This window comes from Sinocyclocheilus anshuiensis, unplaced genomic scaffold, assembly GCF_001515605.1.
Source record: "Sinocyclocheilus anshuiensis isolate Anshui unplaced genomic scaffold, SAMN03320099.WGS_v1.1 scaffold647, whole genome shotgun sequence".
Taxonomy (NCBI): Eukaryota; Metazoa; Chordata; class Actinopteri; order Cypriniformes; family Cyprinidae; genus Sinocyclocheilus; species Sinocyclocheilus anshuiensis.
In genome coordinates, this window is record NW_015552606.1 from 763,712 (window position 1) to 776,002 (window position 12,291).

At 37.4% G+C, this 12,291-nt stretch overlaps 2 protein-coding genes across 2 annotated transcripts in view; both read left to right on the forward strand.

Moving 5' to 3' along the window:
- The window catches only part of LOC107665891 (sex hormone-binding globulin-like), a 5,800-nt gene extending 1,291 nt beyond the window's left edge, over positions 1-4,509 (forward strand). Inside the window, exons 2-8 of the mRNA XM_016456954.1 lie at positions 1,292-1,383; positions 1,498-1,687; positions 2,465-2,626; positions 2,739-2,898; positions 2,977-3,113; positions 3,666-3,852; positions 4,073-4,509. Of these exons, the coding sequence (XP_016312440.1) occupies positions 1,292-1,383; positions 1,498-1,687; positions 2,465-2,626; positions 2,739-2,898; positions 2,977-3,113; positions 3,666-3,852; positions 4,073-4,230 (1,086 nt within the window). The 3' untranslated portion in view covers positions 4,231-4,509. The remainder of the gene's footprint in view (positions 1-1,291; positions 1,384-1,497; positions 1,688-2,464; positions 2,627-2,738; positions 2,899-2,976; positions 3,114-3,665; positions 3,853-4,072) is intronic.
- A 1,415-nt stretch (positions 4,510-5,924) lies between these two features.
- The window catches only part of LOC107665870 (neuralized-like protein 4), a 24,652-nt gene continuing 18,285 nt past the window's right edge, over positions 5,925-12,291 (forward strand). Inside the window, exon 1 of the mRNA XM_016456923.1 lies at positions 5,925-6,144. Within this exon, the coding sequence (XP_016312409.1) occupies positions 5,980-6,144 (165 nt within the window). The 5' untranslated portion in view covers positions 5,925-5,979. The remainder of the gene's footprint in view (positions 6,145-12,291) is intronic.

Consider the following 12,291-nt stretch of genomic DNA (forward strand, 5'->3'; position numbering starts at 1 on the left):
ACCACTGATTTCTAGTCGTGTCCATTTTTGGAAGGCCAAACAAAGTAGTTTCGCTTTTACAACGAAACACAGCGTCACACACGGCGGGCTAGAGTGAGCGGCGGCGGCTAGAGTGAGCGGCGGCGGCTAGAGTGAGCGGAGGCCGGCGTGCTGAGTGAGCGAGCGATGGCCGGTGGGCTTGAGAATGGTGCGGCCGGCGGGCTTTCGGCAACCACATGTGACGACCCCGGGCTGGACTCCGCTTCGTCCACGGTGAAAGCCGATTTCCTCAGCGACCAGAACACACAGTGCCTTCACGACATGGCAGCGGCGGCGGCAACAATACTACAGCGAGAATAAAAGTTACGCCTTCTTTCTTTGCATGAACATTTGGGCGGTGTTATGCAAATCTTCCCACATCGTGATGTAGATATGTGGGGGCGTGTTAGAACGAGTCGTTTTAGGTAGGCGTGGCTGACTCTTAACTTTTATAAAAAATATTTTTTTGGATTTGAGACTTTAGTCTTTGCAACTTTACAGATCTTCTTTATGCACCAAGTGCTTGTAACACTCCAAAGAGAAAGGAAAAATTGAAATCGCATCATATGACCCCTTTAATAGACAATATTGTATAATGTATATTTTTTTTAATCACATAAACTGAAAATTTGTTATTTGGATTTACATTACATTTTATAAAACTGATGTTTTTATTATTCATTTAAATTTCTTTATTCCATGTATGACATTTAAAGGATTACACAATTCAGTTTGATGGATGTTTTTAAATTTAATTAATGCATAAATAGAAAAAATAGGCTTATATACATTTTGAGTGTATTTACTAAAATATAGTGAATGTATACAGTTTATAAAAAACATCTAAGCTCTTTCTTGTAATAATTATAATTTTCCTATTTAAAAAAAAAAATCCTGAACCAGTATTGGCATGCTAAATGAAATCATTTTGGTATAACAGTGCCTATGCATCTGCTAACATGTCCAAATTCTACATTTTAAAATGTATTACATGAGAGCTAAATGGCTCGCTTGGAAACAACTTTAGCTGACAAATTCGTTGCACAGTTGGCATATTTGTCTCTGAATTCGCTGAACCCTGGTTCCACACTTGCCCGGGGCAGCAGTATTTACACTGGCAGCTTGTCTGGGGATATCGCAGATGCATGTGTTTACCTAGCCTTTAGCGAGAGTGCGAGAGATATGTCTAAACGTAATCTGAGCATTCTTGGCTGCTATATGATTGTTGTATGATGTCAAAACCATTTTCTGATTTTTGGTATGACTGAGACAGATATCCAGCAAGGGAGTCATCAATCTTGCACACAGACAGTCCAAATGGACTCCCTTAATGCAGATGAGCGCAAATCTCTCTGACATCACGAGGTGAGTTGACTCGATTTCGCTTTGCTTTCTAAATTGTAATTTCTTGGCGCTCAATTGCAGTAGTTACTCATCGTGTATCTAATTCAAACATCCTGTCTTACCTCGCACATACAGCATCAGATCTTTCTTTGAGTTTCGGACCCTTGATCCAGAGGGGGCTGTCTTTTATGGAGACACCAAAGAAGGACAGGACTGGTTTGTGCTTTCACTGCGTGATGGCATACCTGAAATGCAGATTGGGAAAGCAGACATCTTAGTGAGCGTAAAGGGAGGTCGCAAACTCAATGATGGGGCCTGGCACTTGGTAAACGGTTTCACAGACAAGGTTTAAGCCTAGTCCTAGACTAACATGTAAGTCTAAACTGTTTCAACTGAAAGAAACTTGCACTGATTGATCTTACAATATGTCAGTGGCCTTGTATTGTCTCAAGATCCACACCAGTAATGTTTTTTTTCTAAGGCATGTCAATAAAAATTACTTAAATGTCCTATTTGAACTATGGCCTTATACCGGCTTAGTCTAAGCCCTGTCTGTGAAACCAGGCCTTTATCTTTTCTTAATCTCTACTGATTTCTCTGAAGCCTGATAGGAATTTAAAGCAACAACCCTATGTCTATGCTCCTATATAGACCACAGTTGAAAAATGTGGGTCTGTATGTTTTTTTAATGTTTTTGAAAGTCTTTTATGCTCAACATGGCTGCATTTATTTGTTAAAAAATACAGTAATATTGTGAAATATTATTGCAATTTAAAAGAACTGTTTTCTATTGTAATATATTTTAAAATGCAATTTAAAATTCCTGCGATGGCAAAGCTGAATTTTCATCACCCATTACTCCAGTTTTCACTGTAACATGATCCTTCAGAAATCATTCTAATAAGCTAATTTGATTCTCAAGAAACATTTCTTTATATTATCAATGTTGAAAACTTTGCTTTTGATCAATTTAATGCATTCTTGCTGAATAAAAGTATTAATTTCTTTAAAAATGTCTTACTGACCCCAAACATTTGAAAGGTAGTGTATATACATATCTAAAAAAGTAGTGTATATACATATCTTTGTTGGTTTTGGACAGCTGGAGTTGCGCAATGAGGGCAAATTTGTGGTGCTAGAGGTAAACAACAAGGTAGAGCTTGTAGTCGGCCTCCATTCTAAACTGGTGGAAGATGACCTAACAGGAAAGATACGTCTTGCTCTTGGTGGCATGCTGGTGGACAAACAAAAGCTCTTCCATCCAGTACGTTTACTTGTATTTTCCATTCATATGAAAAATAACTAATAATAACTAATTATCAGTGATAGCATTGACTGGCCACATTAAATATCCTTTCCTTTATTTTATTTCTCAGTTTGAGCCAGAAATAGATGCTTGTATAAGAGGAGGGCATTGGTTAAATCTCAGCACCACCTGGGATACAGACTCAACATGGGAACCCCGGCCCTGCTTCTCCGAGATCAAGAAAGGGAGCTATTTTCCAGGAACTGGAGTGGCTATGTTTAATACATCTGGTGAGCGAAAAATCATGCATGTTTAAACTCGCATTGCAGGTTGGATGACATTATCCTTCCATGTACATATCATGACAGATCTTCCTGGACTTAAGACAGAAGAGGCCGGTATTACAGTGGAGATCTTCGGATCCTGGACTGGGACAATGTTGAGTCTCCAAAGCACAGGATTTGAGTATATTTTGGCAGTGTTAGATGGGAATAAAGATGTCAAGGTATGTACAGAGTAAAAAAAAAAATCCTTTGTATCATTAATGAAATGCTATTGACATTTAAATGATGACGCCGCTAATGATTATTACAAAGAAAACTGATTTATATTAACATCTGGTCTTTTGTTTAAATGTACACTATTGTACTATGTACTATAAATGTACTATTACAAGCAATCTTGTCATAACATTTATTGGTTACACTTTACAATAAGGTTCCATTTGATAACATTACATTAGTTAACATGAACTAATAATGAAAAATAAAGCATTTATTAATCTTTAATTTATTAATCAAAGTTAATGTTAATTTAAACATTTACAAATACTTTATTAAAAATCAAAAAGAGTACCTGTTAATATTATTTAATGGTCCTGAGGTGACATAAACTAACAATGAACAGTTGTATTTTTATAAACTAAAATTTACAAAGATTAATAAATACTGTAACAAATGCTTTGCTCAATGTAAGTAAATTTGAGCTAATGCATCAACTAATGTTAACTAATGGGACCCTATTGTAAAGTGTAACCCATGTATTTGCACTGTAACAGGAGGTGCAGTTGGGCCTGAAAGAGGGATCGGAAAGTGTTGCCCTTCCCCGTGAACCTGAAACACTTACTTTCACCATACTGAAACATTCACTTGTGGTAAACAGCGTAACAGAGCTTGAAAAGGAAAGTCTGGACTTTTTCTCCATGTGGAAAAAAGGGATGCTACTGACTTTTGGGGGAGTGCCAGGTAAATTTGCGAGGTGGAAGTAAGCAAGAATTTCCATGCTGAAGTACACCTCCATTCGCCAATATCCTTTATATTCTGTGTTAAATTCTGTATGTTTCACTTGTTTCTGTCAAGTAGACAATTTTTTTTTGCATTAAACAAATCCTACTTCTTCACATTGAAGCAGAGATTTGATTTAGTTAATTCACTGAACCCTTTTTTTTGTCTTTTGGCTTTTCAGGTGACAGCGAGAAGGCAAAAAGTACACATGACCTGCGTGGGTGTCTGGAGAAAATCCTTGTCCAAGGCCAGGTCATTGATCTTGATCGGGCATTGTACAAACACACAGCGGTGTCATCTCACAGCTGTCCTACAGAAGCAATGAATGAACTCACTTAATAGAGATACAAGACATTCATCCTGGCAGGCTAAACTCTAAGATTACCTTCATGTTCCACACATCTTATATCTGTCATAGGTAGGCCTATTTAAAAATGCTCAATGTTCAGTTGACCAAAAACCTCCAAAAATGTACTGAAGGGCTATGTTATAGTGAGCAATAAAATACATTTGAAATGCAATGGTACATCTTTTCAGTACATTAATGATTGTAAAAGGTAAATTCCTTTGAACTCTGTTTACAAATGCATCTAAAAGGGAATGATTTTCAATGAAAATCTTTTAGTCAATAAAATAAATCAAGATCAATAAAACATTTGTTGTTTCATTAATGTATCATTCCATGAAGTTATACAAAAAATGTGCAGGTTATGTAAAACAAACACACAATTAATCATTAATATTAATTAATTATGGGTTAGTCTGATAATCAACCCTAACTCTTTTTCAGCCCAACTTTGTTTTGTCTACATTACAAATATAGTGTATCCAAAATACACCTAGTATAATCAATCAATCAATCAATCAAAATAAATAAATAAATATATATATATGTGTGTGTGTGTGTGTGTGTGTGTGTGTGTGTGTGTGTGTGTTAGCCGAGTTAGCCGATAGTCATATAGTCCTATAGTCAGCCTGTGAGATTGCAGATACACGTTATGCTAATTGAATTAATTTAATTATTTACTTACTAAGTTTCATAGCCGAAGAGTGGACCAACTCCAGGGTACAGCTAAAAGCAGCCTAATGTTAGTGTAATCTAGACATTATATCTTTTTAGTCAAGTAGCGTGTGTGTGTGTGTGTGTGTGTGTGTGTGTATTCTGATGGAGAAATTGTTGTGGTAGAACTGATGCACCACTGTAGGTCATAATACTTGAAAAATGAATTTAAATTATTTATTTTTTTATGTTATTGTTCATAGTTATCACAGTTAAACATGTAATACTTCATAATGGAAGTTCATATTTTAAGACTTTTACGTTTATGACAACAATAAAACAAAATCTATAAATAAATGAAATTTGACAGAGCAAAATCAGGAAAAGATAATTATTAATATATTTTAAATAGTTTTAAACATCTTTATATAACAATAAATCAACCCCTGGAACACAGGAATTGTATTTATTTATTTAAAATAGAAATTTTAAACATTATCTTTATGCAACAAAAACGAATAAATAAATAAACAACTCCTGGAACACATAAAGTCAAGTTCATCTAATGTTTTTGGCTACATGAGCTTCATATATCAGTTGTTATGTAGGTTTCTCTGCAATCCACTGCCACCTAGAGGACTTTTTAGTATAGCTCCCACAAATTAAAATCTGGGTTATTTTTTAATATCAGTAATAGATTAATCAGGTTTGTGTTTAAATTACTTTCATTAGGGGAAAAAACTCTGTTTTAAATAATTCCAAAGTATAGTTATTTATAGAATTGTTAAAGTCATCATATAATTGAGTTCTTCGTGTGAGTGTTGCTTAATTCATCAGCTTCATTTGTGATGTTGTAAACTATGGCGATTAAGTATATATTTGTCTGTATTTATCCACATATTACCTACCTCCAGCACATTTATCCAGTTTTATCGGCTCACGCACGTTTGCTGTATTCTATTTACACGCAAACTGATATTTATTTATGCCAACAAATATACCCAGAGCCAATGGCGAATTGCCCACAAGCGACTCTCCGCTGTCGCAAAACGACGCCCGGTGTCGTGCACCGCGCCGCCCGTGCGAAGATGGCGGCTGAGTTGCATTCGCGCAGCGGAAAACTGATCGGTTTGTCGAACTCCAACCGAACCGCTCAACGGAATCAGCCGGTACAGGAATTCAATCACGGCCTGGTCCTCAGTCGGGAGCCGCTGAGGGACCGCGATGTCTTCACTGTCCGCATCGACAAGAAGGTAAACAAGCATGCCCCACCAGAGAGAGAGAGAGAGAGAGGGAGAGAGAGAGAGAGAGAGAGAGAGAGAGAGAGAAATCGAGAAAAGGGTGGGAGTGTGTGTCAGCTCGTCTGCAGTGGTTCATTACTGTCAGCTTATTCATAGCTCATGCGTGGTGTTTATGTGTGTGGATGTCTCAGGACGTGCGTGTGCTGCGGGTTTTGCAGTGATCTGTCATGGTCTGTCAGTGCTGTTGATGTTTGGATGCTGGTCTGCTTGGCTATTCCTGGACTGTCATGGGGTTAACGAGATGAATCTCATCTGATCATAACAGTCTGCATATACACAGCATATTTTTGGGAATTACTACTATATATGTTCCACTGGAAGCCCATGTAAACATGTACACGCACCGTGTGTTGTGCCCTTTGCTACTGATTTTGACTCATTTCAGTGAATCGATTCTTTTGAATTCACTGATTAGTTCAGTGACCCTATCAAGTGACTGTCTTTTCGCGTGTCTTGAGTCAGTCATTCATTCAGTCAGGTGATTCGTTCAAAAACAAGCTGAACAAAACAAGCAGAGCATGGTAAGAGAGAACAACTGGGAAGGTTGTTCCTTGTGACTAGAGAGGGGGACTGCTCATTTGGGACTGTGGGAGAAGGGGACCCCACAAAAATGTTGTCTCCGGTTCCATGAATTGTAGTAGTGGTCCTGAAATGATTCGTTATTACATTTTGTGTGTTTACAAATCTAAGATTGCAGAAGCGTCAAACTAATAAATTTTGATAACTTTTTGTCAGTTGACAAAATCATCAGTTGTAGCCTAGATACATAATATTAATTTTTTATGTAATAATAATAATAATGCCTTTTTCAGTTTGTGCATGAACAAGGTATCTTAATTTTGTTTGCAGCTTGTGTTTTCAAAAAGCACTGGCTTCAAAATTCAAGGTTTTCATAATTAATGTTGCAGAACAAAACTTAAAATTTGTTGCCTGTATGCAGATGCTAATTGTCGTAACATGCTGCTTGTTAGCTTCACATCAACCTTGCTGCCAATAAACAGTTTAAATCGAACTGTAATATTATCTTACAAGTCTCATAATGATGAAAAGTTTATTCTTTAATGTTCTCAGCTCTCAAATTCTAGTCTGTTTCTTTTCACACATTTGAAGGCTTATAGACAGTTAGCTGATTCATGTAAACGTGTTTAACCTTTCTTACCTAGGCTAGGAAGTCCTATTTTTATCCCTGTTAATGCATTTCAATGGTTGAGCAGCATTTAGTTCATGTTGGTAGTCTGTAGTGTTGTCTATGGATTTTTAATTAGAAGTTTGACCTTACTGTCTGCTCACGTACCATATGGCTTTACAGCAGGACATCTCTCACACTGCCACTGCCATTTCCATTTGCTTTTTTTCTCCAGTGTATAAGATATGATTTTAATAGTGAATATAATAAAGCCATGGGTGATTTAATGATCATTCAAGGGCAACCAATTATCACTTCATCTGAGGTAAGATATTCAGCGCTTCATTACTTAAAATTAACACTGGGAATGGCTTTGACTACTGGAGTAGGATGATGTTGTTATATATTAAAACCCTGTTTTTTTTTTCAAATTGGGTCAATGTATGATAATTGAATTTATCATGTGACATTGAACAGACGGCAAGCATTTCTGAAGGATTTCTGGGAAATTAAGCACTAGCTAATAATACTAGTAAACGAAGAAACACAATGCATCTCATTCACTAAACGTATTTGTTTACACTCAAATTTGTGCGTGAAAACTTGAGTACGAGCAAATCATGATTCACCAATAGCTTTTGTACTAAATGTATTTTAAATTAACTGAAAAAATGTGGGAACAACCGAAACCACACTTTTCCATGAAGCACATAGACTGCATCAGAAATCACATAGTTGGTAGATACTTCTTTTGAATAAATAATTCGTTTGTGACCATTAATAAAAGTATGTTCTGTATAGCAAGAATTTAATATGGATGTACTACATTCACCATGTTGTCATTGTCATGTGACAGTTGTGTTGGTGTTCACAAATCCTCTCCTGTGGCTTCATGGGATTGTAAAGTGTCCATGGAATGCGCATTTCAGAATCTCACCCAAAGTATAGGTCATCTCGGAACTTTTAGCCTACTGCTAAATACTGTAAATTTGGACATACTACTCTTCACATGCTGTTTTTTGCCTAGTACCCTATATAGTACAGATGTATGCAATTTTGAATGCAGCCATTAGGGCTGTCAAAAAATAATTCGAATTTCGAGTATTCGTCGAATTTAAAATAAAAATCCACATTCGAATGCAAAAACATTGCATTCGAATTTTAGGTGTGCGTTAAGGAGGCAGCCTTATCAGTGGACAACGAGATGCGATGACGATGTAAGTGTCATTGCATTATAATGTTTTAAATGTCATACTCACCTGAACGCTGCAGAGGAGCAGCAATCCAGGCACCACCCTCTAATGAGCGAACCTTAAAGGAACACTTCACTATTTTTGAAAATAGGCTCATTTTCCAACTCCCCTAGAGTTAAACAGTTGAGTTTTACCGTTTTCCACTTGGTTGACCAAGGAGTTTCGATATTTTTCCTATTTAAAGGGGTCATATGATGCTTTTTTTAAAGATAATTTTTTTGTGTATTTGGTGTAACAGAATATGTTGACATGCTTTAATGTTCAAAAAACACATTATTTTTCAAATACTGTACATTATTGTAGGTCCTCTATGCCCCGCCTCTCTTAAACGCTTCGTTTTCTACAAAGTCCATCCTTCCGACAAGCGCAGTCTGCTCTGATTGGCCAGCTGACCCAGTGCATTGTGATTGACCGAACACCGCAAGCACTCGTCGGAAATGTAACGCCCCTTACCATAATCGCGAGCTTCATCTTTCAAAATAAATTCTCTCTCTCTCTCTCTCTCTCTCTCTCTCTCTCTCTCTCTCTCTCTCTCTCTCTCTCTCTCTCTCTCTCTCTCTCTCTCTCTCTCTCTCTCTCTCTCTCTCTCTCTCTCTCTCTCTCTCTCTCTCTCTCTCTCTCTCTCTCTCTCTCTCTCTCTCTCTCTCTCTCTCTCTCTCTCTCTCTCTCTCTCTCTCTCTCTCTCTCTCTCTCTCTCTCTCTCTCTCTCTCTCTCTCTCTCTCTCTCTCTCTCTCTCTCTCTCTCTCTCTCTCTCTCTCTCTCTCTCTCTCTCTCTCTCTCTCTCTCTCTTTCTGACACACACACATGCGCGCACACACACGATGCGCAAAACTCCGCATTTGAACAGTCAATAGCAAATACTTAAACTAACAACAAAACAGTCGCTGATTCAGAAGCGCCAGATTGTCATAGCAAAGTCAGAATTACCTCCTCTCCTAGGTTCACGAAACGGTAGTCCATAAAATGCATTGCTGTTCTGTTGTAAGTGATCTTAAAGATTCCTAAATGCATCTACTTTCGGAAGGCCAAATAAAGTGCTTTTGCTTTCGCCTAGAAACACACAGCGTCTCCCTGACATGGCTGCTTCAACACTAGCTGCGGTTACTGAAACCACGCCTTCTTTCTTTGCGTGCACATTTGGGCGCATTATGCAAATATTTCCACATAGTGAGGTAGATATGTGGGGGCGTGTTAGAACGAGCCGTTTTAGGGGGGCGTGGCAGTCTTAACTTTGATAAAGAATATCTCTTTGGTTTTGAGACTTTAGTCTTTGCAACTTCAGGGTTCTTATCTATGCACAATCAGCTTGTAACACTCCAAAGAGAAAGGAAAACTTGAAATCGCATCATATGACCCCTTTAAAACTTGACTCTTCTGTAGTTATATCATGTACTAAGACCGACGGAAAATGAAAAGTTGCGATTTTCTAGGCCGATATGGCTAGGAACTATACTCTCATTCCGGCGTAATAATCAAGGAACTTTGCGGAGTATAGTTCCTAGCCATATCGGCAACTTAATTAATTATAATTGGTTTATAAACATTTTAAACATTATGCACTTTTTTCAAAGATAGTCGTGTTATTTTAAGTACAAAATTCGAATGTAGTTTTTCAGCCGTTTTGACAGCCCTAGCAGCCATGCAATTCAGATGAAATTTTATACATAAACATTTCATCTTAAATCTATTTCATCATATACAGTGAAAAAGCTTGCGTTATAGTTTGAGCTGTGAGAATGAGAGTTTGTAATCTGGGTCGTCTTAAAATGTTTATTGTGTTTGAACTGGTTTTGAGGATGGCACACTTGGCATTGCCTGAGGATCTGCTCTGTGCATGCTGTCAGGCAAGAGCGTTTTTTAGAGAGTGTCATATGTTGAATAAAGTCCTGTCAAGGAAAGGCAGTAAGGAAAAAAGCCTTTATATGGAGATGATTTGGGCGTGTTTTATGTAAGTGACTGACCTTGGGCATATGACATATGATATCATTTATAATACTCCAAATTTATTTAAATTAAAACAAGTTTAAGAACAAATTCATGTGCCTACAATTGGGTGTTATATTTTTTTTTGTGAGAAGTTCTCTCGGAAAAATGTAAAATAATCCACGCAATTACTTGTAAATGTTACCCAATAATCTATTCAAATCATGGTACTGCCATAGTCCTTCCTTGTTGTCATCAGGGAACACTTTATATTTATAATTTGTATTTATATGCTGATTCTGTACATTTTTGTCATGTTGTTGAACTGACATCATCTTGCATCTCCTACACAAAATTTTGGTTTGAAAATGGATTCAGGAGAGAATATGTTTTAGTCAGATTTGGTCATATGAAATGTAGCCTATGCAATTTTATGATAGTCTGCGTCTAATGTTTAAAATAAATGACTTTCAGTTTTATGTAGAAATTGAAGCTTGAGAAAGGAAGAGCACAGCAAATCAATATTATTCCTATTGTTCCCTGACATTATTCCAGTTTCCTGTATTTTTTCACTCTTACTGTTTCCTCACTTCTAGACAGAGGGGAAAAAGACAATGAACAGATTACTGGTCACTTATGTAACCAGATTAGAGAAATAACTTTATCACATTCAGTGCCGCCTGTCCCTCTTCTCAGCCTGCCTTAACCCAGATACACACATGCAGCCCTGCTTCACGGACAGCCTACACACCATCCACATAAAGACAGTCGAGGAATGCAGTGATGATCCAAAAGCTAGAGACAGCATTTCAGTGAAGGCTGTGATATAGAGATCTGTTTAACTGAAAAATTCGGGGTTTAGCTCAGTTATTGGCACTTGTGGCATGATGTAATTACCAATGAAAATTATTTCGCTTCGGCCATCGAGGAATGGCCATATGAATGGCTTGTAGAGTAATGCACTTGCATTGGAAGTCTGTTGGACAAAGCTATGCCCGAGTAAACAATAAAATATTGTTTTGAAAGTATAGCAAGTAGTTAAAAGACTTTCCTGTGTTGACTATGTAATGCTCATATGTGCGAGAGTATACCAGAAAGGGAGGTACCCATCCACAAATTACTGTTTACATTGGCGCTAACTCCACTTGCAGGAAGTACATTGGTGGATGAATAACAAAGTTTGTCTGACTAGAACAGTCCCACCACTAAAAGGATGATTTAGACAGCTTTTATATCTCCTGTAATACAATTTTGAAGATAATTTAATATAATAATTATTTTACGTCGCTTTTGTTCTATTTCTGTGTTTTCTTTTGTTTTGGGAGGTGTTTGTGTCTCTGTCCAGGAAGAAGACCGATTGGTTCCTGCAGTTTAATTGGTGCCACGCCCTGCCCAGTCAGCTGACTCCTAGCTGCCTATAAAAGCCTCCTTCGTCACTTCCTGCATCAGCCTTCTGCTCACTTGCTGTGTTTGCTCTGCTTGACTCTGCTAGTTAGTTACAGATACAGTGGGTACGGAAAGTATTCAGACCCCCTTAAATTTTTCACTCTTTGTTATATTGCAGCCATTTGCTCTGTATGTTAGTAAGACTGAGAGACTGCCTGTGAGAGATTGATTATTGTTTGTTAGTTTGCTTAGCTCACTCATTCGTAATACCGACCACCGCATGTTCTTTGACTAGGGATATGCCGGTATCAATTTTTCATGTTGCGATTAATTGCTAATGCTTTTATCACGGTATGCGGTATTATCACGATATTGAAATTTAGTTTAAAAAAGTGCTGTCATAATACAGT